Consider the following 26,570-nt stretch of genomic DNA (forward strand, 5'->3'; position numbering starts at 1 on the left):
CTATTTTAGTAGTCATAAACCTTCAGACACAGTTCACCTAACCATTTAAACAAAGCAAGCCATGCTAAAAATCAAAATCTACTGGGAAGGAATTTCAGTCAAGTCCAGCAGAATCCCCCACACCAATCCAACTGCGCGATACCTTTATAATCAAACGTCGGCGAAAAACTCTGGTAGTGACCCTCCGTTCTTCTTCTGAGCTTGAATAACTCTCACTCTCTTTATCATCCTGATAAATGCATTCAGGATAGAATCTTATCAGCATACTTAAAAGAATGGATACATCAAGGAAGAAATTGTTTTCCTCCTTTCTTTTTTTGTGATTTGAGGAAATGAAATCTTTCTGTTTAGAAGGCTCTGTGCCAAGAACAGTACTCTGCACACATCTGGTGCTTAATTAAGAATGAATGAATAAATACCTGAATTAGTAGGAAAATAAAAAATACTAAGGAGGCAAAAACGTTTGGAGTGGGAAATGATGAAGTAGGATATAGCTTCGGTGTATGTAGAAAGAGAAAAAAGAAGAGGAATTTTTGGGGGAAGAAATCTCACACACAACTTCATAAACTGTAGGACTTCAAAAAAATAATTGAAATGTTGGAAATGATTCCTACTCACTGGATTAGATTAATGAACACAAAACCCTAAATTCTATTTAGAGATCATTTTTAATATATTCAGACACCAAGAGATAAAGTCAGGATTCTTGACAAAAGCAATCTCTTGATAAAAGCTAGGACAAAGAATTGGGATTTTTGAAAAAGCTACTGAAAATTTGAAATTTGAAATTTGAAAATTTGAAAAAGAGATGAGACTCTTTTTCTGGGAAAAAAAATAGGCATTATTTTTATATGCAAGTATAACGGGATTTGTCACTGAAGTCTACTTAGCCTATCATTTTACAAATTCTACAAATGAAAATTTTATTTTATAAGTTATTTAATAAATCAAGCACAATATTGATGAAACTATGGCACCTACGTAGGAGTGTACATTTGTCTCTACATATGTGTGTATTTCAGAACAGGTCTGAGATGAGAGAAACAGGAAAATATTTTAATAAAATCAAAATATGGATATAGAGTGGCTCTTTCAAACAAGCATTCCCTGAAATCCTAAGATAGATAAAAAAAATTGGGAAGACACGTTAAATTTTAACCAGTAATTATGAAGTGCCTACTGTGTGAGAGTCATTGTCTCGTAAAGAAGAAACATACTCACTCATGAGTTCAATAGTGTGGGCAATGGCATTCATTGAGCTGATTCCATTTCTGCTTTTAGGAGAAGGGCTCTGGAAATAGTACTTTTCCCTCCCCATCTAAGTATACTTATTTATCACTAAAACATAATGGCCCAGTAAACAGTAGTTAGACAGTAGCAAAATCCACAGGAACAGAAAATGAAAATACAGGCAGGCACAGAGGGAAACGAGAAAAAATGAACAGGATGGTTCAGGATTAGTGGGTATTAATTGTTTTGAATTCGGGAAAGTTATTCCAAAGCAGATGATAGGATAGCTCCAGGTTTCCCAAGGGGGAAAGAATGTGGAGGTCTTGGTGACATATTTCCTGTCTTTACAGGAAATTCATCTCCCACTTAATTCTCTCCTGGGAGGGAAGCAACGTTTAAGGTATTTACTGCATGGGAAGCATTTAGCATTCCTGCTGTGTCTTAATTACCTGAAATGCTAAAGCATTAACTTAGGGCATTCTGAAAGGGCCACTTAATTTGAAGCCTGGTTTTGAGATAAAATAACCACAACACCACATCAGCAATGTGAGCAGCTCATCTTTGTACGCTATAAGGATTAGAAAGTGCTTTCCTGGTAACATGCCTGTGAGAGAAGAAATTGTACCAATGGGTACAGAACTGACCTTTCCCAAGGAAAATTACCATTCTAAGAGAGTAGGATTAATGGAGAGGAAGAGGAAGCAAGAGGGAAAACTCAGACAGAAGGATCAGAAAAGCCATATGCGGAATTAGTCAAGGACACGTTTGTTTTAAGACATAAAAGCCACCACTTGGAATATGGTGACCAGCTTTCATCACAAAGTCAAGGCAGGGATGATGTTGTAGCCACACAAAATGGCCCCAGAGGGAGCTCTCCCAGGTGAGCCAAGGCCAGAGACAGTCTCCATTCTGCTGCCTGCCTGTGCCATGAGACAGAGCTGAGAGATGCCTCTCACTAAGAGGGGCAGAGGGTGGTGGGCAAGACTTTCCCTGCCAGCCTCTGCCATGGCAGCTGCAGGGATTGGGGTGAGAAGCGCTTGTTATTTACCTGGTAACAGCAGGCAGCGATCCGGGTGAGAGCCACACCTGGACTTCTAACCTGATTTTTTAGGGGAACAAAAAGGGGGGCTGTTTTCTGAGAAGATACAGTCCATCTTGCTGGTCTACACTTGCTCTAGCCGTTAAGAGTACAGTGAGATACCGCTGATCTAGTTTTCGTGTAGGCTCATCTTATTTGGTGTGGGGACTATGGGGGGGGGGGTGTCTCAGCTCCATCTGAGTGGGAAGGTAGTTCACCTGCAGCTTGCTTTTCAGGGATCTATTGATTATGGCTAAAAATAATTAGTTGGAGCTCTTCCTCATAATGAGGATGAAAACTCATTGAAGGATCTTCTGGTGCTTGAGATGACTGAAGATCGGTCCTACCCAGAGAGGAGAATGCTGCCTTCAAACTTTCTTGGGGTCCTTCTAAATGCCCAGGACGAATAAATATATCTATGAACTGTAGTATATACTCTATAAACTCAATGAGAGCCAAAGCATCAAACAATCAGTTGATAGAGAGAGCAGAGAGGTGGCTCTGTGGATTGAGCATCAGGGCTAGAGATGGGAGCCCCTGAGTTCAAATATGGTGTCAGACACTTCCTAGCTGTGTGACCCCATTGCCTAGACTTTATTGCTCTTCTGCCTTGGAACCAAGACCCAGTATTGATTCTAAGATGAAAGGTTTTTTGTTTTTTGTTTTTCAAATCTGCTGTTAGTATTATGACAATTGTCTCTGATTAAAGTTACGGAATTAAATGACGAGCTCTCTGTTGCCTCTGTCAAGGTTTTGGAAGAGGAGTCCCTTTTAAAGGAAACTTTTATAATGCCATGTCATTAATTTATTCAGGATCTCATATAGATAAAAAAAAACACAAGGAATTAGAGATGGGTACTAGAACTGCAATTTCTTTAAGACAGGGAACTCCCAGGTAATGAGTAATTAATTCCTCTCTACCAATTTAGTCTGGCACCTTCTCTATACCTTATAGTGTTCAAGCTGCCTGGGGTACTCAGAGGTTAATTGACTTTCCCAGTGGGTGCCAGGGGAAAAACTTGACTCCAGAACCTCTTGGATTTAAGTAGATCTCTGTCTACACCACCATGCTGCCTATCAAGTTGTTGGACTGGTCAAAACTAATATAAAAAGGAATTGATGCTTGGGAAAGGCCTGCCTTTAAAGAGTCATGGTTAAAGAAATGCAGATTCAGCCCAATCATCAATCATCCATACTATTATTCAACTAACATCCCCCCCCCCAATAATATCACATATCTAGGCAGTCATTTCCCCATCTTCTTTCACTGAATCATATATCAAAGGTGGCTTTTGAACAGAAAGTGAGCTCCTGGGAAAGCAGAAACTATTTTATTATGGACTCATATCCTTGGCACCTACATCAATGCCTGCCCTACAGTAGGTATTTAACAAGTGTTTATTGAATGAATTAATCTCCTTTTATTTTTTCTGCAAATAAGGAAAGAAATGGTCAAAAGGTGGGTTGTAGGAGTTGAAAGGAGGAAAAGGAAAGGATCTCATTGATTTGTAAGGTAGATAAATTAGCCTTAAAGAGATCTTCTAAGGAAGGTCTTCTCTCCCAGGTGGGAGTACAAAAGGAAATGATCAAAATATCAAACTCACAGAGAGCTTTCATTCTCCCCTTTGAAGGCTCTGGGCTCCTCTGTGATTGATGTCTGGAAGTGGTGAGGGCTGTCAGTGTGTTCCTTGGTAACCAATGCATGAATCAAGGAAGTATATGTAAAAATTAGAGAGCAAGAAAGAGGCAGCTAAAGGAAGTGGGAGGGAGCCGATGTGATATCCAAATTCCACAGACCTTCCATCACTTCTCTTTTAACAAATGCCAAAGAATATGAGAATATACTTCAAGGGAGAGAGATACTCCAAGAAACCTTTTCATAGATGCTGATGAGCAAATAATTATAGAAAGGGAAGACTTAAGGCTTAAAACAATTCAGAAAATGAATGCTACAAAAATAAAGACCATTTAAATAACTTTTCAGTCTTTAAATTCCCAAATTTTCTTCAATTTTTCATAAATCAAACCTATAGAAACAAATGGATAAAAATTCTGAAGGCCACCAAAAGCCAGGAATCTCACTAGTTCCTTATCGTTGTTTTCCAATGGTAAATAATTCCTGCTTCATATTTGCTTGCAGAAATATTTTCCTGTTTCTAAATTCCTTCGTGGTATTCACTCACTGTAAGATAAGAGGCTTTAGAGGGGAAGATACTAGAAGTTGATTATTGCCCATTTATTTCAATGGCTCACCTTTCTGTAAGACTTTCAAGTTTACAAAACACTTCTCTTACTTACAATGAGGAAGGTCACTTTTTTATCCCCATTTTGAGAGATGAGGAAACAGATTCAGAGCAACTCACTCAAGTGAGTCAACGTCAAAGGCGGGATGCCAACTTGGACCTCCCGCCTTCCAGCTTGGTGTTCTTTCCATCATCCCACAGAGTCGAGTTTAATTAACAGAACTAAAACAATGATGGGCTACATGAAAAGGCCAGACATCGCTCTTAAGAAGAGCTGGACAGGAAGGAGCTCAGCTTAGGGGTCAGGTCTGGATCCTAGATTTGGTTTTGCCAATCAACACACACCATTGAGCCCCACTGAGCAGGACACTTATCCCATTTCTGCCTTGGCGTCCCCAAAACAGTCATGCCTCTCTCCCCATTGGGGGCAGAGAGATGATTCAATGGGCTCTCTCCTGGATCAGTTCTTTGCCAATGAGGAAGCCATTATCATATAATTTGAAGCTTCAACCCTGGATGCTTTTTTACAAATCCCTCACCTTCTGTCTTAGTATGAATTCTAAGACCAAAGAGCAAGGGCTAGGCAATGGGGGTTAAGTGACTTGACTAAGGTCACACAGCTAGGAAGTTTCTGAGGTCATATTTGAACTTAGGACCTTCCATTTCCAAATGGGATTCTCCATCCAGTGAGCCACCTGGCTGTCCCTCAACCCCATAGACTTTTGATTTAGAAATCAAAATCCTTGAGCCACAAGGAACCGATGCAATGGCAGGGTTATTCTCAAGAGGCAGAGCATAAATAAGCTAAGTTTTCATTAGTGAATGTTTGAGAACTGGACCTTGTACCTTGTGCTCAGGCACGACGGCTCCTTCTTCCTCGTGGAGGTTTAGCCGTGGCTTTGCATCCCCGGAAGAAGTCCTATTCATCTTTTTCACACTGACAGGCACAGAGGTTTTGATCTCATCTGCTAAATGCTTGCTACTTTCTTCCACAGATTTCTGGTAGGCTACCGGTCCGTCGCTGCGGCCAGAACCTGGGGTTTTTGGTTTCAGAGGCTCCTTGTCCCTCAGCTTTCCAATGTCGTTCTGGGATTCTTGGACGTGAGGCTTGGCCGTGCTTTCGGGAAAGGCCTCGGGGTGGCTGCCATTGGCTTCAAATTTGCCGGCTTCTCCTTTGAGATATGAGGTAATAGAATCCCTACATTGGTCGGGACTGAAAGAGAGGGGAAAAAAAGAGATGTTACCAAATGCTGGGGTGTCCCAAGACTAAAAAGAACTCAGTCGTCAGGAATTCTGAATTGCTACACATCACATTTTTACTCTTTAAAAATAAAGAATAAAGAATAAAGAAGGCTCGAGTCATCTTGTGAAGTTGGGACCCCAGAATGCCACGAAGAATCTCTCTGGCTTTCCTTGACATTGGAAATGACTGGCTCGTCTCATCCTGTTTGATCTCCATCTCCAGCTCTTAAACTTGCTTTCCTCCAGCCGGGAAAACAGCTCTATTTTATTAAATTAATAATTTTTAATGTTTATTTCTATTAATTAATTTTTAATTAATGGTTTTATTTTATATTCTATTAAATACCATTATTAAATATTTAATTAATTAATATTATTAATAATATTTTATTAAATTTTATTACAAAATGAGGGAGGATGACAAAGCGATGAAGGAGACTCTTTTATTGGCTCTGGAATATTGCAAGGAGGGGATGTGGGTCTCTCTAGGTCATGGAAGACGCACTGTGATCAGTCTGAGCCCTCCCAAGGTGACCCCTTGGAGGGATGATGCTCACTCGGCTGGGATGGTGCCAGCGCTTCTCAAAGGGTGAAATGCACATTTGGTAAGTGACGCTCTGCCAGGCCCTAAGATTCCAGGCTCCTGGCCCCAGGGGGAAGTGGCCAGGGATAAGTCCTTGCAACTGCTGATCTACCTGACCTGCAGAGGCCAAGCTTTGTCTCATTCCACCCTTGGCATGCCAAGTGGAGGCAGACTAGAGTTTTGTTTATTGCCAACACCTCTCTGAGACCAGGATGTCTCAGTGTCTATTTTTAAAAGCTCTTAGCTTTCATTTTAGAATTCAAGGCAGAAGAGTGGTAAGGGCTAGGCAATGAGGATGAAATGACTTGCCCAGGGTCACACAGCTGGAAAGTGTCTGAGGCCAGATTGGAACCCAGAACCTCTTTTCTCTGGGCTGGATCTCCATCCACTTACTGGAAGAACAAATGCATATGGGAGTAGTTGGGACCTTCTAGTTATAATGTCAATCTTTTTTTGGGGGGGAGGTCAAAGAAGAGGGGTCTTTGGGGGCACTAATTACAGAACAAGCGATTAATTCAGGGCTTGATATATCATTCTGTGCTTAATCCTTGGGACAGACTGGAGGGGATGGAGGACTGGAGTAGGTGGTGGCATTATCTGAGGCTTCTGGGGGAGAGGGAAACATGGGCCATATTAACAAGATTATAGCAAAGAAACCTCAGAAATCATCTATTACAACTCCTTCAATTATGCAGAAAGAACCCGAGAGCTGCAAGAGTTAAGTGGCTTGTCTAAGGTCAGACAGAAGAGTGGGATTTGAACCCGGGTCATTTGACTCCAAACTTAAAGCATTCTTTGTTTATTAACAAACCAACGACTCTGCTCCTGGGGTTTGGCAGGGCCTGAAGGCATTAGTTGTCTCCTGGGTGTTTCCCATCCAACTAAGTGCTCTTGTCTGAAGGTTCATGGAACCATGGGTTGAAAGCATCACAAAGGATTATATTCTGATTTCCTCCTCAATGCCTCCCGGGCAGGTGCCCTTCTTAAAGGTGGCACTGTTTGTGCACTGGAAAGAGCCCTGGTTTTGTAGTCAGTGAACCAGGAAAAAAAGGCTACAGGTACACGGACACACACACACACACACACACACACACACACACACACACACACACACACATCTTGTTGGCACAGCATCCTGGCAAAAGTGTAAACATCATTTTCCTTTGGAAAGTTTCTCCAGGGTACGACAGGGAACAAACCTTCTGGGTCTTCCAGGGTCTGGAATTGGCCTCCAAGTGGATTGCACTTTGGGGAGAAAAGCTATCAACTTTTCCCACTTCTCTAAGGGTTCTGAGCCCCCCTCGTCCCCCTTCCCCTTGGGCACATCCATACCTGTCATCCAGGCGGTCCAGTAACCCACCAGCTATCCTGCGCCCTGGCATCGGCGGCTCGGGGCTGCCCGTGGAGGTCTCGTTCTGCCAACCTGCAATTGAATACATTTCCCGTTCGACTTGTTCTACCCCTCGGAGCAGAGCCTGAACCTTTTCTTCTGTCATCTCCTCAGACTCCATCCCTTCTTCGAGCTGAACGTCCTCCAACAGAGACTTCAGTTTTTCTTCCGTCATCTCCTCCTCAGGACCAGAGTCCCCTGTCTCCTGCCGCTTACGGCTCCTCTCTACGCTTCTAGTCTTTCCTACTTCCTTGGAGAGCTCCTCATCTCCGTGATACCCAGCCAGACTCTCGAGGAGCCGAGGATGCTCGCTCAGACACACGTCGTCCGGCCGGCCGTCCTCTCCATCCCCAGCCCGAGGCACTCCTCCGCGAGGCACTGAGAAGTCCAGCTTGACGTCTTCTAATGAAGTGTCTTCAGCCGTCACCACCGGAGGTGCTTCTAGGGTGCCATCTACGTATCCCTGGGAAGTTCCTAGCCCGTCACTCAGTCTACTGGGAGTTCTAAGGGGTGACTCTATGCTAGAGATATCGCTAAAGTAATCATCTTGCTGGAAAGGGGCGGGCGGAGGGTAGTGCAACCCACCGGGGGTCTCCAGTTCCACTTGAAGGGAAGGATAACCTATGGAAGACAGTACATGGGGACGAACTGGAATGAATCATGATACAACAAAAACAGATGTAAAATGACTTAAATGATATCAAATATGAAAACACGTGATGAGTTAGTGGCGAAGATGGTGTTAACAAAGTTACAAAGAGTTCAAATTTAATGAAACACCAAAAACGAACAAAAACACAGAAGAAACCAACGACCCAATCCAGGGCATGAATTAATAAAATAGGCTATTAGTTAAATAAAAGGTCACAGGACCATAGCCTTAAAGCTGGCAGGGATGGAGAGGTTGGCTAGTCCAAATCCCTCATTTTATAAGTAAGGAAACTGAGGTTTGAAGGGGGAAGTTATTCATCAAGGGTCACAGAGGCAATGAGCAAAAGAGTATTTAGAGACAATTTTGGATAACTTTGTTTAAAAATACTGCACTCTGGGTACCGAATCTTTTTTTTTTCTTTTTATTTGGTTAACTTTATTAATAAATATTGCACTCTGGGTACTGAACCTTTTTTTTTTCTTGGATAACTTTGTTAATAAATACTGCACTCTGGGTAGCGAATCTTTTTTTTTTCTTTTTTCTTGGATAACTTTGTTAATAAATACTGCACTCTGGGTATCGAATCTTTTTTTTTTTCTTTTTATTTGGTTAACTTTATTAATAAATATTGCACTCTGGGTACTGAACCTTTTTTTTTTCTTGGATAACTTTGTTAATAAATACTGCACTCTGGGTACCGAATCTTTTTTTTTCTTTTTTCTTGGATAACTTTGTTAATAAATACTGCACTCTGGGTATCGAATCTTTTTTTTTTTATTATTACTTTGTTAATAAATACTGCACTCTGGGTATCGAATCTTTTTTTTTCTTTTTCCTTTTTAGAGAATGCAAATTTCACTTTGCAGGCACAGGGAACAGAGCAGAGTTTTTGCAAATAAATATTTCTGCCTCTTGGTTCTCCTGTCTTAAACATTACATGTCAGAGCTATGCCAGTTGACTCCATCTTTAAAAAGAAATGACTTCATATCAATGTCAGAGTCAGCATAGATAATATGACTTACTTAAAAGTAGTCAATCCAAGAATTTAAGTGCCTGATATATGTCTGCCACAAGCCTAGTTTCTGGGACTTCACGCCCAAAAAAGAAACCACTGAGTAAAGGTTACTGGACTCCTAAGCAGAAGCAAAGGGAGATCTAAAAAGGGAGAAATATGGGATTAAAAATCAGTAGTAACTACTGGAAAGGATCTAAATGAAAACTTCCATTGCTGTAAAGTTATACGGAAGAGAGGACTGGATTGAGTAAGGAGATGCTGGTGAGCTGGGAGACTGCGGTGATCTTGGTGACATGGGAACAGTCAGAACCACTGATCAAATGAAAGAAAGAAGAGAACAGATGAACAATGAAGACCCTGGAGCAACAAAGATTAGTCTGAGAGCACAGGATGAGTGTTAGGAAACCTAAAGGAGTGCTTTGGACCCGGAACATTTTACCAGCTTGCCCCAAAGGGGAGGAATCGTTTTCTCTTTTAGCAAGACTACATGGCCTTTTTTTTTTCCTGCCTTAGCTCAGAGAAGGGTCAAGAGCTTTCTGGTCTTGGTGAGGAAAGGAAGTTCTGGAAGGTTTCAGAGAAGAGGAGAGACAGAAGAAACTGGTAACAGACACAATTCTTCCGTTAGCATTCCATAGAGGCAAAGGGCTAAATTTTCAGTTGACCTTATGTGGATACAACACCAATTTGTCCTCTTCTTATAAATTCAATTCATTCTCTAGACGTGCATGGAATGATTACGAACCAGAATGTTTCCAGACTAAAGCCTGGATGAAAATTGGGTCCAAGTAGGCAAGCATAATCTCAGGAATTTATTCTAAATTCTGCCACGTAATTAATGCCACTGGTGGCGGTATTTGGTGTGGCTGACATTTTGAGGGGGTCAGTATATTTCCAAATTTATTTACACAAGAGATTTACATTTAAAAAAATAAAAATTTGAGAGAATAATTAAATATGTAGCAGCCAAACTCCCTGAATTGAACCTGAAGCAATTATGGTTGAGGACTTTAATATCAGAAGGGACCAGAGAGATACAGTACCTTTAATAGAATGAATATTTTTTGAAAAAATATTCACAATATTTTATGAAGATGTCATAATATTCAGTTCTCACTCAAGAACATGAAAGGCTATTACATTGGAGTTTGGCTTCAATAGCAAATTTGTTAGAAAAATAGTCTCTTCTGGGCCAGTCCAAAGGGATTCAATTAGCATCACAGCAGGGTTATAGTCATGTCATGGCCCTTGAAGCCACCACGATTGTGAGGAGGCATTAGTTTAAGTTAATTATTTCTGCCATTGTTACTCCTCATTTGGACATTGTGCAGAGACTACGGCATGTCCCATTTGGTGCCAACCTTTCTCTTTAGAAAACAGCAAATGTCATCTAATAATTTGGGCGTGTTATCCTTTTGCACACAACAAACAGAAAACACGAGTTAGTGAATCTCATCGGTCACAGTTAGCCTATCTGGAATTGGAAAGTTAGTGGAGAAAAAGGTTATTGGCATTGATGCAATTTTCTCCTTTTCTTAATAAAGGCTTTGAATATATTTTCAAAACTTTGGGCACAGATTAAAGCAAGTCTTCTCCCAACCCTCATCACCAAAAGAAAAAAATCTTTCTTTTCTTAATTTAGCATCAATAGGAATTTCAATTGAGAGAGGACCACTTTCAGTAAAACAGAAGATGGCAGACAAATCAATCGCAATATTTGAACAACCAGAGTTATTTCTAAATACGATAAATGTCAACAGCTAAAGGCTGAGTGACTGTATAATTAGCCGGGTCATGCAAAATGCTTATAGCAATGAAAATTCTCTATAGTTCATTTGGAGAAAATTATTAATAATTTCTGATCTCTGCCCACTGTATCACAAAGGTGGCTTTAATTTATGATTCAAGAAATATCTCTTTCTCAATGGCTATGAAGTGGGTCAGCCTGTAGAAATTTAAATAGAAATTAATTCAGTTTTGAAGGCTACATTTCCCCCCATCAATTAATCAATATTTATTAAATATCTATTATGTGCAAAAAACAAACAAAAAAATGTGCCTGGTACTCTGCTATGTGGTTATACAACTTAGGACCAGGAAGTCCTGCTATTACCGTAAGAATTTATGCAACTGTTTCATTGACTGACTATATTATATTGTTCATGTGGCAACAACAGAACTAATAGAGCACTTTTTTTTATTAGTTTTTTTTTTAATTAAAATGGTCAAAGTGAGGAAGTTTCATGTAACTCATCGTTCTGCCGCTTAGAAACAGAACTTTCTTATTTTAGAGATTTGATCTTTTGGCAATGGGCTAAAGAATCAAAATATCTTACAAAATTGGGTAACACTTTTTCATATTTCATGGCCATAGAAATGAACATACTTTGGGGTTTTAAACCAATGCTTCCATGCAAACAGATGGACTATAGTTGATATTCTAGTAGGGAAAATGCTCTCAAGATGGGAAATTAAAGACCACAAGAATAAAAATTGAGTTTCTTTTTTGAATGACTCGATTGATTGAACTTTCAAATTAATTAAATGATGAAAAAAAAAACTAGATTCAATTACCATCCACAGGATCATGAAAAACATTGTTCTCTTCTGCAAAGCTCCGGGTGCCAGAAATATTTCCGTAATCAAATATTGGTCCTTCCAGCAAGGTCACTATATCTATTCGGTTAATTTTTGTCAGGACAGAAGTTAAGGCATCAGCTGAAAAGAGGGAAAAAGAGGATGAAAAAGGAAACTGGGACACGTTGAACATTTCCCCCATTCCCTACACATCAGGTCTACTTCACTTCCTGTCTTCTTGGTTGGCCTCCTCCAAGGTCTGAGTTGTTGTCAAAGAGGCTGTCAGTGATGGGGTTCAGAGCTCAGGACATGGGAGGAAAGACACGGCCAATGATCTGATAAATTACTTGTCTTGACAAGACTGGCATAGATAGCCTAGCAAACTAGTACAAGGTGCCAAGACTTCCAAAAATCTTTCCTTCTCTTTGCCAGTTAGTCAAATAATCAATAGAATCTTCCAATAAGATGGCCAACTACCAAAACAATTTGTCTCACATTTGATACTTAGTAAGTTAATTAGAATACTTACTTACAATACTGTACTGACCCAGGCAAAGGCAAGGGAAATGACTCATTCCAAAGCTCTACATTGTCTTGGTTTGGCTGTCTGGCCAAAAGAATGTGGGAAGCAAAAGGGAAATAGCGGAGGGACAGCGCAACAAACAAAGTGATGTTTGTCTTGTTATGACTTGTTTGCTCCCCAATTCTTCCCTTCCCTGCCCACCTAGAACTTTAAATAGCTCAGATTTTTGGTCAAGTTTTTGGTTATCCAGCAATTGCTACCACTTTTTGACTCCAGCAATTACAATCAAGTTACAATCATGATAGAAAGCTTTTGGGTGATCTTACACACACACACACACACACACACACACACACACACACACACACACACACACACACGTACGTCCTCTAAATCTGAAGCTGAGCTTCCATAGTTAATATCTTGATACATCAGACCAATGGTCTATCCATTGGCCTGGATGATTTCCCCATAAACTAAGTGGAAGAGAGTTGGCAAAGGTGAAGTAATATATCTTATCATACTTGTCGCATTTTTTCCATCTCGGGTAACCCATTTTTTTAATAACATGAAGCTCTGAGCAATTAAAGAATTTGGATTTTCTACACGGATTTGGTTGATCTCATCCACGGAAAAATTCAGTTCTCTCGCCAGTTCTGTAAAACAAGAAGAAAAACAAAAGGCTTTTGAAGACCACCCATTATGGTTTCATCACATACTTCTGCAAATGCCTGTTAGGAGGCACCAGAAATGAAAATGAGAGAACTGATGTTTAGTGGCAATTTTTGGTAATACTGAATTAGCCTCCTGGGGATTCAACCTGACTCCTTCAGTTTGGGAGGAAAGCAATTATGTGATCACCTGCAGGTTATAGCTATAATCACCTCAACAGAGCTACCTCTAAGCAAAACCTCAAATGGAGCTGCATCGTGAATGCTAATAGAATCTGGAATTTTGACATTAAGTAGGAGGTCATTTGCTTTGTTCGCACTGATTCATTTATCCATCTAACAGAATTTGTTATGTACCTGCTATGAGCAGAGTAACATGGAAGGGGCTGAGGGAGAGGAGATATTTAGCTAAAATGGAGGCTTTGCTATTGTGGATATCACAAGCTAGTAAATATTATGTCGCCCCTCAAAAAATGCCCCAAATTATATTACTTTTCTAGGAAAACTCAATTATGAGTGCTATCAGCAAATCATTTTTATAACTATTTAATAATAAAATGATAAATCCTTTTTACCTGGTACTTACTTGACCTGGCATATTTTACATACATGGGATGTCCCATGTCTTGGTACCCCTAAGACTCTTGGGATATTTTGTATTATAATGTGATACCTAAAACAATCCTTGATATAGATGCTATTGCTAGCCTTCCTTTACAGATGAGGAAACTGAGTCTCAGAAATGTTAATTGTCTTGTCCAGAGGCACCCAGCTTGTAAATGGCTGAAGTGGAATTTGTACTCCAGTCTTCCAAAACTATACACTATGCCAAAGGCTCTGTCTCAGTCTTGAAAACCTCATAGACTCCCCGATTCTAGAAGGGACCTCAGAAGTCATCCTCTGATCCCATTAGGCTTGACTGAAAATCACGTCTTCTTCACTGCCCAGCTATCAGATAATCAGTAATCCATTTATTTTGTACCTGAGGAAGGGGAAGAGTGCTGAGATGGAACTTAAGGCAATAAGTGGCAAAGACAGGATTCAAACTTGGGGTTCCTATGACAAAGTCCAGGACTTTTCCCTAACCCATCCTGCCTCTGTGAAATCAGCACGTCAATGATCCAGTTTCATCAAGGTGAGGCATTCCTCTCACTGTTGTAAATCTGGACCCCTCGATGAACTAGCAGACACCTAACTTCATGAGTTACTTCGGTCAAGAATGTCGCCATCTTGTGATGTTGACATCACCATGGAGATGGGTCTCTCTGAAGTTAGTGAGGCTTCTCATGGTTAGAAATCCAACACTGAATCATGAAACCTTTCTGGCCAGGCAGAGCATGCCTGGTTCTGTCCTCTTCTGGCCCGAGTTTCTAGATCCCACTGCTATGAGCAGGGTTCAAAAGCCTTTCCTCCAGGGCCACTACCAAAACATGGATAAATCTTGGGGTAATTCATTATCATTCCCTTTCCTGAATCACTCTGTCAAATTACAGGCTAGATTTAACTAAGGAAAGGGATCTTTGGAGTACACCAACATAGCATGGACAGGAGACTGGAAGAGGTTTAGTATTTCCAATCTGTGAAGATGTGGAAATTATGATTCAGTCAAATAGAGGAGTAAAGTAAAGAGGTCATTCATGCTGAAAATCAGAGACAAATCTGAATGCAGTGGGGTGGCTTAGTCTGACTTGGACTTGGAGTCAGCTCCTCTCCATGGCTCGGAGATCTAGTAAACAATCGATAAACATTCATTCAACCATCTTTGAGGCACCTTGGACTTAAGAGCCTTACTTGCTATCAGATGTGTATGTGTCAATTTAAGTATCTATACAACACATCCTTCTTCTGCCCAGTTAAATGACTTACCCAGGATCCCACAGCCAGAATGTTTCTGAGTTTCCTGGCCTCCATCCACTACAGCACAGGGTCTCTTGCTCATACAGACCGAAGTCCATGGGAGGCAGTAGTAGAGATCAAGGAGGCGGGGGGGGGGGGGGGGGGGGGAAGAGGGTGATGAGCCCCCGAGGGCATAAAGAAAAATCTTATGTGGGAGGAGGCATTTGACCCCTGAAGGAAGCCAGAACATCTTCTTAGATTTTATTTTTTGGCTGATTTCAGGTCAGGGTAAGGCTCAGGCTAAGCACTGAGTAGAAGGGGGATGTATACAATGGGAGGAGTGGGGCTATGTAAATATGGCCATCCTGATATCTCCAGTGAACACTGCTGGTGGCATGTCGGTCACCTAGAAGCCCAGGCCAGAAGAGGACAAGACCAGTAATAACCTGCCCAGCTACCAAGGCTTTGTGATAGACTGTTGGACCTTTTCCATTGAGAAGCCTTACCAACGAGGTGATGTCATCATCACAAGATGGCGACAGTCTTGACCAGACTAGGAAAACTAGGTTTGAATCCTCCTCTACTAACTAGTCAGGTGGACCAGCACAAGTCTCTAAAACTCTCTCAGGCTGGTTCCTCATCTGTAAAATGGGGGAAATAATAGCATCCACCTCAGAGCTGTGATGGGGATCAAATAAGATGACGAGGAGGGCTTTTCAATCCTTAACACGCCATCCAGAGTGCCATTCCAAAGTCAAACACACATACGTTTTTATGCACATTTCTGCACTGTTGGCATTTTCCAATAATGCTTTGAATTATCCAAGCCTCTTCCTCTTAACTGAATGAAATGACTACATTGCAACACAACAAACTCTGGTTGAAGAGGAAGTTTGCCTAATTAAAATTCCTTGATCCCCCATTCCTAAGATCACTTTGCTATTTTTCGCTTTGTATCTGACGTGGAAAAAGATTCTGCCTGGCCAAAAACCATGGAATGATGCTCTGAGTTGCCTCTCGCCTGCTCTGATGGGTGGAGGGCAGGAGAGGAGAGGCAGGTTCGCCGTTCTTTCCTTCCAGGCGGGCAAGCACTCACCTGTCCAGCTCAGTCCCAGATGATCAGCCACAATGGCCATCCTGATATCTGTCCGTTCGCATGGACTTTGCGGACCTGCGATGTACAATTTCTTAGTTAAAATACTTATAGAGAAAGACATCCTGTTGGAAAATTGTGCTTTAGAAGTACTTGGGTTTTACAGAGGGGCTATTGCTGAAACTCAAATGTATCCTAATGATCTACACAAAAATCTTTTTTTTTCTTTTAATTTTTAATTTTTTGACATACTTTGTTATGTTTCCACCTGCGTAAGGCCAAGTGTCCGACTAAATGGATGTTTTTGTGTAATGGAGTTAAACATGCTGATGATGAGCTCGCTACAAACGGTTACGACAATCAATGCTAGTCCTCGTTTTGGTGAAGACGCTAACGTCGCTTCTCTCCTCGGACAGAGAGCCGTGTTCGTTAGAGCCCAATGGAAAGGAAACCGTTCAAGCGTTGGATGACACCAATGGGTTTCAGCATGCTTCCCTAGCTGTCTACGGTGTAGCATTTGTTCAGAAAGGAAGAAAGAAGATTCTAGGAGACAGCACAGACAGATGACAATGACAGAATGAACACTACAGTTAAGTCACTCCACAGGCAATCACGACAGGTCATGCACTAGCATCAACAAGTGGGAAAGTTTTACAGACTAGGCTGGATCTCCAGGACGAGAGCCAAAAGCGCTCCAGAAACCTGACTGCCTTCATCCTCACCAGTCCTCCTACTGCTCCTTCTCTCACTGCCGGCCTTTCCATTCTTTGATTTTAAGGACGCTGCCTCTTTTCTCTTATCTCTAGCGGACTTCGGTGTAATGGGAGGTGGGCAAACCCGAGCAACTTCTGAGGATGATGTGTTTCTGGACGTACTGTCTTCGTCATCGGACCCCTCGGGCTGCGTCTTTTTGTCTTCCTCAGACAGGCGGTCCACGAGCTTTAGCGTCTCACCACTAATTCCCTTAAAATATTCAATCGAATGTTTACACACTTCCCTGAGCTGGGTTTTCCTCACTTTCACTGCGGTAGTGGCCACACAGGCAGATCTTACCTTGACTGGCAATTTGGAAGGAATCGGTTTGATCTTGCCTTTTTCTAGCTGGCCTTGCTTTGGCTTGGCGCCTGATTCTCGGACTAAGGCTAGGCTCTCTCTGGCTGGGTTTTTAATTGGAATCCTGGACCTTATTTCTAGACACGGAGAAGAATTAAGGGTCTGGGCTCTCTCGGGCTTACTAACTTGCCTTCCTTTACTCACTGCCTTGTTTGGAACATGCTTTGGCGGGAAGGCATCTCTGGAGGAGGTGGCCTTTATGGGAAGTTTGGATTTTGGCCTAAGCCCTATGGATTCTTTTTTCTTTTTCTGTTCTTCAGGTACTTTCTGTGTCTCTTTTAGACAGTGTCCTTGCAATGCCCCTAAAGAGCTTTTCACTGGGTTAGCTTTCTCAGTGGTACAAGTGGTTATGGAATGGTCTGGGAGGACTACGTTATTGGCAATATTATCTGTCTGCAAAGTGGATGAATCCAAATTGTTGTTGTTATTAAAATTATCTTTTTGAAAATCATGCTTTTCTTTTGGCCTAAAGTCTCTCTGGCTACTTGCTGCACTTGCAATCACTGTTACGGGTTCATTTTCTAAGCCCTGACCACTGGAAAGCATAGCTTCTACTTTCTCTGCCCCTTCTCCGGGGCCATCTTTCTTCATGGTCATGGTGGAAGCGGAAATCCCCATTTTGATTGGCGTGCGCAGCTTGGGATCGACTTTGGAAGCGGTGGCCACTGCCGGTGGCTTCTCCGGTGGGCTACTACTGGGTGCTGCCTCCTGACACTCTCCACCGGGCTGAATGGCGGGTTTGTGTTCAACTGCGGTTGCCTCTACTTTTCTCTCTAGGTCTGTTTCTACTGTGGTGTCCCCTGACTGTGGCTGTGTGATGGCAGTGCCCATGGGCTTATCCCCTTCCCCCTTGTCCCCTGACTTCCCTTCAGAAGTATGCTCACCAATCTGGAAAAATTGGAGCCTCTCTTCAACAAAATCCCTCTTGCTCATGTCAATTGCGCCACTGCGAGTCATCTCAAACATCTTCCCTTCGTGAAATGGGAAGGGGTTGGGTTCACTAGTTGGGGTACTTTCATCGGTTGGCGTTCTGGCTGGGGTGGTATCTGGGGTCGTGGCTTGAGAGCGGTCTTCTACCGCCAGACCGAATGGCTTGGATTCGTCTTCCCTGGATTTGGTCTCAAACACTTCATCGTCACCCCGGTTATTAGACCAAGGATCGAAATCTAGACTTTTGGTGGCTACTGTCTTGAAAGGGGTGGCAAATTCTTCATCTACCTTGTAGCTGAAATAGGTATCTGGAAACACAGACCTATCGGGATGTCTGCCTTCCAGGGTGAAAAACTGGGTCCCTGACTTCTGCTCGGTTTTATCGGGAGACTTGTCTGACGCGGAGCCTTTGGACAGTGGCTTTTCTTCCTCGGGCCCTACCTTGCCCTCCTCCTCCTCAATCACTTCAAGCTTACTTTGACTAAAAGAGCGGTCAGATGGCTTTAAAATACCCTCCGTGTTCCACACATCCTTTTTTATCTCAACGGTTTGGCCAGGGAGCTTCGAATCGCTCTCCGTGAGGCCATCGTCTTCGTCTTGCAGGTCGTAGCCGTCCAGAGAATCGATTTCGGTCGCGTCTGTGTCATGAGAGAACTCGGCTGTGGTGGCTATGGAACACTCGGTGATGGACTGGTCGTTGTTCCCATTCTGGGCTATCTCATTTTGGGGCGAATCGAGGCCGATGTCCAGTTCGCTTTCCTTCCTAGAGCCATGGCTTCCCGACTCTTTCGCAGCGGGTGCCTTTTCAGAACTTTTGGGCTTGGAAGCCTCTTTCTGATCGTCTTCTACATCCTTTAACTTGAAAGTGTACTTTTTTATCGGGACGGGTTGGTAGATGGATTCATCGTCACTGGAGTCACTGACATCCGCCCCGGGAGGAACCGGAGAGGGGGGCTGCACTCGGATGACGGGCTCGGCCAGCTGGTATTTGTCATGCTCGTCCTGGAGGCTGACTTCGGTCATTTCTACCTCCCTCTCGGGTGAATAAGGAGGCTTCCTCTCTGGCTCTGCCTGGTCCGCATCCAGTGGCGGGGGAGGCGGAAACTCAATATAGGCGACTCTGTTACCTTTGGATCTTTTGGGAGAGTCTTTGCTCAGAGGGCTGGACATTTCTAGGTCAATGGCTGCCATTTGTTTTAGGGAAGTCGATTTAACCTGCTCTTCCTCCTCTGACTCCTCAGAAACCTCAGGAATTGGGCTGGGCTTGCCTGGTATATAAGCTATAAGTGAGTCAGGGGTCTTAGAAGTAAATTCGTAACTCACTTCCTCTGAGCTGGGGGTTTCTGGGGTCAAGGGGCTCTTCCCAGAGCTGTCCAAGAAGGACACCTGCTCTAGAGTGTCATCTTCTGGGCTCCCTTGGGGAGAGGGGGGCTGCTTTTGCTGTCTGGTGGTATAGAATGCCCCTCGGGTCTCCTGCACTGTTTTACATTCCTGACTTACAATTCTCTTTACGTTTCCTTGGTGCACTTCCTTTTCGTATTGTTTTCCTACTTGGACAAAACTAACATAAACGGGCAGAGTCTTTATTTCCTTCCCTCCCTCTGTCTCTGCTAATGGTGCCGCCTTTGCCAACCCATCCATGGGACTGTGGTCAAATAAATCACTGGAGGGAGACTCCTTGCCTGGGCTAAATTCTAGGGAATCGGGAGATTTGGTAGGGGAGGTCTCGGTTTCCTCCAGGGGAGGACACAACCCTACGTAACTCTGATGCTTGGAGATTTTACTGATCTCGGAATAAGTGACCTTTTCCTCTTTTACAGAGTTGAGCTGATGGGTCTCAAATGTCTCTTTACTCAAACTGGACTGGGGCGATTTGGGGGACAGTTCATATCGGGGGAATTTGGATTGGTCACAGAAACCATCGGGAATGGCAGAGGATGATAACATTTTCCTCTCCTCGGCAATTCGGACCGGGATGTGTGACACGGCCGTGCCTTCGCCTTTCTGGGGTGCCTGGTCACCAGTCTCGGGGGTGCGCCCCCCTTCTTTAACCACAAACTCCCTATACAAAACCTTTTTGGATGGAGATTTTACAGTCACTTCCTTAATTTCGGAGTGAGCTCCATTGGTTAGCAACGGGTGTTCTCTCTCAGACACAGAGATCGACTCGCTCTTGGAATCGAGACCCTGATTCTCGGGGCGGTCAACGTGATTTTCTTGCACATCGTGAACAAGGACATGGGAGAGTTTTTCTTTCTGCGCCTTATGGTTAGTCGCCCCTGAACTTTCCCATGTTCTAAAAATCTTTTTGTCCCACGGTCCCTTAGTCGCCAAGTCTGAGCTCACGCTATGGGCCAAGTCTTTGGGCTGCGGCTCAGCGTAACGCTCAGGCACCGACGGACTGGACGTTTCAGTTCTCGGTCTCTCGACCTCGGCAGAGCCGGCCTCGCCTACGGCCGCTTCCCCGTTTTGGGGCTGCTCTCGTTTTGTGGCCGGCAGTTCCCTTTGCAAAGATCCACCTCCCTCTGCAGGGCCGGCGACCTTCGGCGGCTTTTCTCTACTGTACGCTTGGTGAAGGGGGAGTTTGCTTTCCTGGACTTTTTTAATCGGGATTTTGGACGGGCCGTCCGGCTTTCTTTCTTCTGCAGACACGTCTTTGCTTTTCGGATGGATGCTCTGTTCGAATTTTAAACGGATGGAACTGAGTTTGGATTGTTTGAGCTGGAAGCCGCCCTCGGCGGCTTTGCTCTGGGAAGTACCTCCTCCTCCTCCTCCTCCTTCTCCTCCTCGGGGCTCCCCGGTCAGGGGGCCATCCTCAGTCTGTTTGGACAGGAGCTTCCGCTCAGGACTGCTGGGCAGACTGGCCGCCCTTCTCTCCTCGGCCTTGGGGAAGCCCTTCCCGTCACGCCCCGGCTGCCTGGCTTTAGCCCCGTCGTCGCTGGCGGTCAGCGACTCGGTCAGCGGTAACTTCTCGGGGCTGCTGCTGGCGGAGCTCTGGGGAGAATGGGCGTCCTTGCCATTCTGGGGGCGAGCCTTTTTCTCGGGAGACTGCAGCTCGTCATTCAGCTTTTCTGTTTTGTCCCGGAAAAACTGGGACACTTCGGTCAGTTTCTCTTCTGCCTCCTTAACGGTCCTGTCCACCCTGTCTTCATATAGCAACTTCTCTCTACCTCTGTCTAATCTGTCCTCAGTAAAGCGCATCCACATGGCATGTTTGGGGCTACTAACATCTCCCGTGTAGTGCAAGACTGTCACTTTATCAAAGGGCTCATCTTTGGGCACCTTCCCTAGACCATTTTCGGACACATCTTTATAGATTTTGGAGAGGATCTCTCTCTTGGGGGCTACTTTGTCCCTGGATCGCCTATCAGACCCCTGTAGCTCCACACTAAGGGCTACAGCGTGGTCTGTAGCCGACTCCTCAGTGTCAGAGTGAGACACATCTAGCTTTTCTGAAAGAAGCATTTTCTCAGCAAACCTGTAAGACTCCCCTCTTAGTTCTGACAACTCATCCTCATGGTATTCTACTGAGTGCTGACTCAAGAGCTTCAACGTTTTGTACGAGTCATCAGACATGAGTTGGGCAGAACTAGGGCGGCTGTCTTCTTCCTGGGACACGGGAGTGTTTACTCTCGAAGACTCTAGGTAGGAAGGCAGGGACTCCTCCGCGGTTAGCTCCTCTTCCTCTGGCGGGCCCTGCTCCTCTGAACCGGGAAAAGCCTCATGTTTCTCAGGCAGAAAATCTTTTAGGTTAATATCGCCCCGAGATAAGTCTTTCTGATACACAAACATTTCCTTTTCGGGATGCTTTTTGGTCTCTCTAATAATGACTTCAGTGGGTTCGGCTTGGTTACCTTTTTCGATGTGGACCTCTATTATACGCTCCAGTTTGGGTTTCATTGGGCTGTCCCTCTCTGCATGCTGGGCTGGGGTCTCAGCAGCAGACTTGTGCACGTCTGGTGACACGGCAGACTTGTGCTCAAACAGACCTGCCAGTTCCTTGGACGGGTCCCGTCCGGACTGAAAGGCTTTCATGATGTCGTGGACAGACATGGTTTCCTCGATCCTCTCCGAGCTGCCTTCGCTGCCCGGCGGCGAGTGGTACACCATCCGCGTGGTCGTGGTTATGTGGGTCTCTTCTTTGACGCGGACGCCTTTGCCCGTCGCCCGGCTACGGTCCTCCTCTTCCCCGTTGGCTTTCATCTGAAATACTTTGACCTTCTCTTTAATACTCGACGTGGTCGGCTTTGGCTCCAGTTCCATGAAGGGTGGCGAGGGCTTGGGCGACAGGGGCCTTTCTTGGGCCTCGGCGATCTCTCCCGAAGAAGGCTCGTAGCTCCGGATCACGTGAACCACTTCGGTCCTTGTCTCTGTGATGACCGGAGGGATGGGAACTTCGTGGAAAAGGGGTTTGGGACCCGTGCTCTCTGCGCTCTGGGGCGCGGAAGGCGTCTTCTCGCTTCTCGTTTCGAAGCCGCTGTCCGATAAGGGGCTTTTATCTTGGTCGTGTTGAGAGAAATCGTCGGGAGATTCCAAGATGGTGTCAGTCCCGTAGAAGGAATCTGCGATTTTGCACAATTCTTTTTCCGAGGTGGAGGGCCTCATGGAGGCCGGAGGCATCTTAAGCTTGTGCTCCTGCAAAGCGATTGCTGGTTTTAAAATCCTTTTCTGCCTCTCCTCGCCATCTTTCTTTGCATCCTCAAGCTTGTACTTTAAGTTCGTTAACGAGCTACTCCCGATATCATTGGTTAAGTAATCGATTACTTTGGTCAGGTTGTAATCCTTTTCAGACGTGGTTTTTGCTTTTATTTGGACCTTCTCTGGTGCGGATGCAAGAGGGCACGGAGAGGCTTGCTGTCTTGCTTCCTTTATTTCTTCTGAACTAAACTCTGTCCAGTCCTCTTCAGCGGAGTGTCCTTTGTCATTTTTCAAAACGACAGATGCCCCTTTGCTCTCCACACACACATCCTTCTTGAGAATCTCACTAACTTTGACCAAGTCTTCCTTGACTTTCTCCACAATCTTAAACGGTTCTTCATCGTCGATTCTCCCCTCTTTGGTCGGTTCTGGTTGGAACGGTTTTTCCTCGGCCACATCTGTCTGCAAGATGGCGGTCATTCGTATTAGGTCCTCTTTCATCTCAGCGACATCCTTCAGTATCTCCTGACTTGATGACAAAGAAGACGGCGTGGACAGTTTAAGAGCAGAGGGCGAGAGGAACAAGGATGACTTCATTGGGGAAGATGCCCGATTGAAGTGGGGCTGAGGACGTGTCTCTGGAGTCAATGTTTTAATGGGTGACAACAAGGCGGCTGCAGATTTTGTAATCGAGGTGGAGTCTGGGAGCTTCTTCAGTGCTGGTTCTGACAAAACATTGACTACAGAGTAGACGGGCACAGTTATTGTGGATGAAGTCACTGATGAGGTAGTTGCTGATATCGAGGACCCCAGGGATGTGTAGAGGGCACTCACAGAAGGAGTTCTCATAGCCTGAAAAGCAGATGGCGCTGAAGACACGTAGGACCTGAGTGGGGAAAATGGCATGGCGCTTGTGGTGGAAAACACTTTCTCGACCGTATCGGCGGCTGCACTAACGCCGCAGCTAATGGAGTTGGTGGCTGCGGAAATCTTTTCTTGTAGTGTGGCAGTGGCTGAAGCTTTGGCTCCATTAATTAAAGCTGAAGATGATGGATATTTCAGAGGCGAAATAGACCCATTAACTAATGCTACCTCTGCGTGCCCAGTCATATGTTTCACGGGAGAAGAGAGAGAAGATGCCACCATCACTTTGGTGGAGGAAACAGCATCGACTGCCGATTTAGCGGGAGACACCACGGACTTTAAAGGTGAAGACACCAGTGGTGCTGCAGATGTGATGATAGACTTAAAGGGCAAGGTCGAAGTATACATGTTAATGTTGGACTTAGGGGATGCTGGGGGAGTCATGGTAATGGATGACCTCTCCAAAAGGGAGCCGGCTGTGGTCACCGGGGAGGTCCGAGAGGAAAATGCTGAACTGGACGCCAGCCCTTTTAAAGGCGTGATAGCAGCCTCAGTTATGGTGGGAGTTCTAACAAGTGACCCAGAAGAGACTTGGATATTGTAGGGAGGCTGTGAAACAACCGTTTTTATTGGTGAAGACACTGTCCGGAAGGATCTAATTGGAGATGCCACATCGCTAATGGATTTAACTGAAGAAGTTGTTGAAGCGCCTAAGGTGGATTTGATTGGAGAAGGAGAAGAAACAGACCATATTGACTTTAATGGAGAAGCTGATGGAGTATTAGAAGAAGAATTGGACAAGGAAGTCAAGCCTGACTTGGTTTGTCCGGGCACTGTCATTGGAGCTGTCGTCCAGGACTGATAGGGTCTCGTAGAAAAGAATGACTTGTATGAGGAACAAGTGACGGGTAGGGATCTCGTGGTTCCTGCACTCCGTTCAACTGTTTCTTAAATTTTAAAATCAAAATCAAACATAAAAATCAACAAAAATGTTTGAAAAACAGAGAGACCAGAGAAGAAAATTGGTCAGTAAATTTGCAAATATTATGAAAGCAAGTACAATTGTTTGCATGATTCAGAATGGGAGAGGCAAAAGAATAACTGAAAAAGAACAAGAAAAAAAAACATTTCACATATTCATAACTGATTCAAAGTAAAAATTACGGAAATATATAAAAGTGAGGAGCGATGAGAAATTAAAGATGGAAGGCACGCAGCAACCAAATGTACCAACAATGGAAAACAGAAAACCCAAAGAAAAGATCCACGGATGAGGAAAAAAATAACCAGAACTCAAAATTCTTCTCTTACTTCCTATTGACTTTCCCATGTGCTACTTTTGAAATCACACTAGTGGTTCCGTTTTGCCTGTATGTTTGTGCAACCAAATGATTATCGTTTTAGTAATTTACAATGTCCTCCCTTTGGCACCTTTTAGCGGCATAGATTGCACCTATTTAAAACAATATAAACTCGTGTAGGTTGACAGAAGTATCTAGAAAACTTTGTCAAAAGCCACTCAAAGCCTACTTCATGCAGAACCCAAAATCTCTTCAGTGACAGGCAACTGATATGCAAACTTGTGAAGCCACTGGAATTCCAATCTTTTTCTCCCATGCACAATTCGGTTACGCTTCACACTCATAAAGCCAATAAGAGCAAGAAAGGTTCTGAGTCGGAATTTAAAAGGAAAAAAAAAACAAAAAGGAATTTTTTGCATCTGATTTTTTTTCCATGCAGTATATTCCTTTTATTTGGATAAATATAAACTTAAAGAAAAAAAAAAGAAACATGAAATGGCTTAAAGAGCAGGTGTCACACGTGACAAATGGAAAAAATATGATTCGTGGTCAACGTAAGCAAGCAAAGCAACCAAAAATATCAGTGTCATGCACAGTATATCATGTCAAAAACAAGCAAAAGTGGGAAACAGTTATTATGCCAGATTATATGCATCATATATACACTTGAAAAATATTCCACAGGAGGCATTTTAAAAGAAGAGCACACTTTTTCCATGAAAGAAGGTGTCTTGGTACCTTTTGAGATTTTTCGTAAATCTAGTATCTAACATTGTCTTTTAAGGAATTTCTTCAACCCATATCTAACGCCATCCGCATCACCCCAGAGTTCACCTAGGAGAGCTGTCTTAACACTATTGTTGGTACTCTAGCAATCCTTCACTTGAAATTCTCAAAAGGTATCATGGGGGAAATACAAAAGCCACAAAGGTTCAGGTTCAGTTTTCAACATGTTTTAATCACCCACAGTAGGTACAGTGTACTTCCTTATCCACCCTCCGCCCCACCAGATCTCTCAGTTGTAAAGGTGGTCAATCACTCTAGAACATTTTCAGAATATGGCCATGATGTCTGAAGAGCTATGGCCTATGGGGGCGAGGCCAACCCCACTGGTCGTCCGGCAAGGGGGCCAGAAGTTGGGGAGTCACTGAAGGTCAAGGCTGACCAAGTCCCCCACCTTTCTACGACTACAGACCGAGATCACAACAAAGACGTGAGTCAGCCGTCAAGGAGTCAGTGTTCTAGTTCAAAGTTCACTTCCAAAAAACACCAGTTCAGAATAATATGGAAATGCGAAGGGCAAGCGGAAGACTCCTCCTCTCTTTATGCTCCTCTTCGTGGCGTGCCCGTGTCAATCAATGCTACAATCCACTTCTTGGATTAGCAGCTATTCCCACAAGGGTGAAGATGTTCATTCCTAGTGTACATTTAAATTCAAATATTCAGAAGACATCCTTTCTGGGGCTTTCATCTTAATTTTTAAAAAGCTGGAAGAACTAGGGAAGACTCAACTCTAGAATGGGGCCCCCTAATGCTGGTGTGATGCTCCCACAACTGCACCTACCCACTCTCTGGGAAATGCAATGAGCTAGT

At 43.8% G+C, this 26,570-nt stretch overlaps 1 protein-coding gene across 11 annotated transcripts in view; it reads right to left on the reverse strand.

Moving 5' to 3' along the window:
• ANK3 (ankyrin 3) overlaps nucleotides 1-26,570 on the reverse strand; it is a 754,092-nt gene that overhangs the window by 15,242 nt on the left and 712,280 nt on the right. For 3 of the 11 annotated variants that reach the window (XM_056795855.1, XM_056795847.1, XM_056795838.1), the window contains exons 35-39: nucleotides 16,135-16,209; nucleotides 13,056-13,187; nucleotides 12,006-12,149; nucleotides 7,709-7,799; nucleotides 5,398-5,764 (exon numbers count right to left, since the gene is read on the reverse strand). In XM_056795855.1, coding sequence (XP_056651833.1) covers nucleotides 5,398-5,764; nucleotides 7,709-7,799; nucleotides 12,006-12,149; nucleotides 13,056-13,187; nucleotides 16,135-16,209 — 809 coding nt within the window. Of the gene's footprint in view, nucleotides 1-142; nucleotides 230-2,278; nucleotides 2,330-5,397; nucleotides 5,765-7,708; nucleotides 8,388-12,005; nucleotides 12,150-13,055; nucleotides 13,188-16,134; nucleotides 16,210-16,853; nucleotides 24,624-26,570 lie in introns of all 11 variants that reach the window. The other 8 variants (XM_056795804.1, XM_056795810.1, XM_056795826.1 and 5 more) reach the window with 6 other exon arrangements.

Source organism: Monodelphis domestica, chromosome 1 (assembly GCF_027887165.1).
Source record: "Monodelphis domestica isolate mMonDom1 chromosome 1, mMonDom1.pri, whole genome shotgun sequence".
NCBI lineage: Eukaryota > Metazoa > Chordata > Mammalia > Didelphimorphia > Didelphidae > Monodelphis > Monodelphis domestica.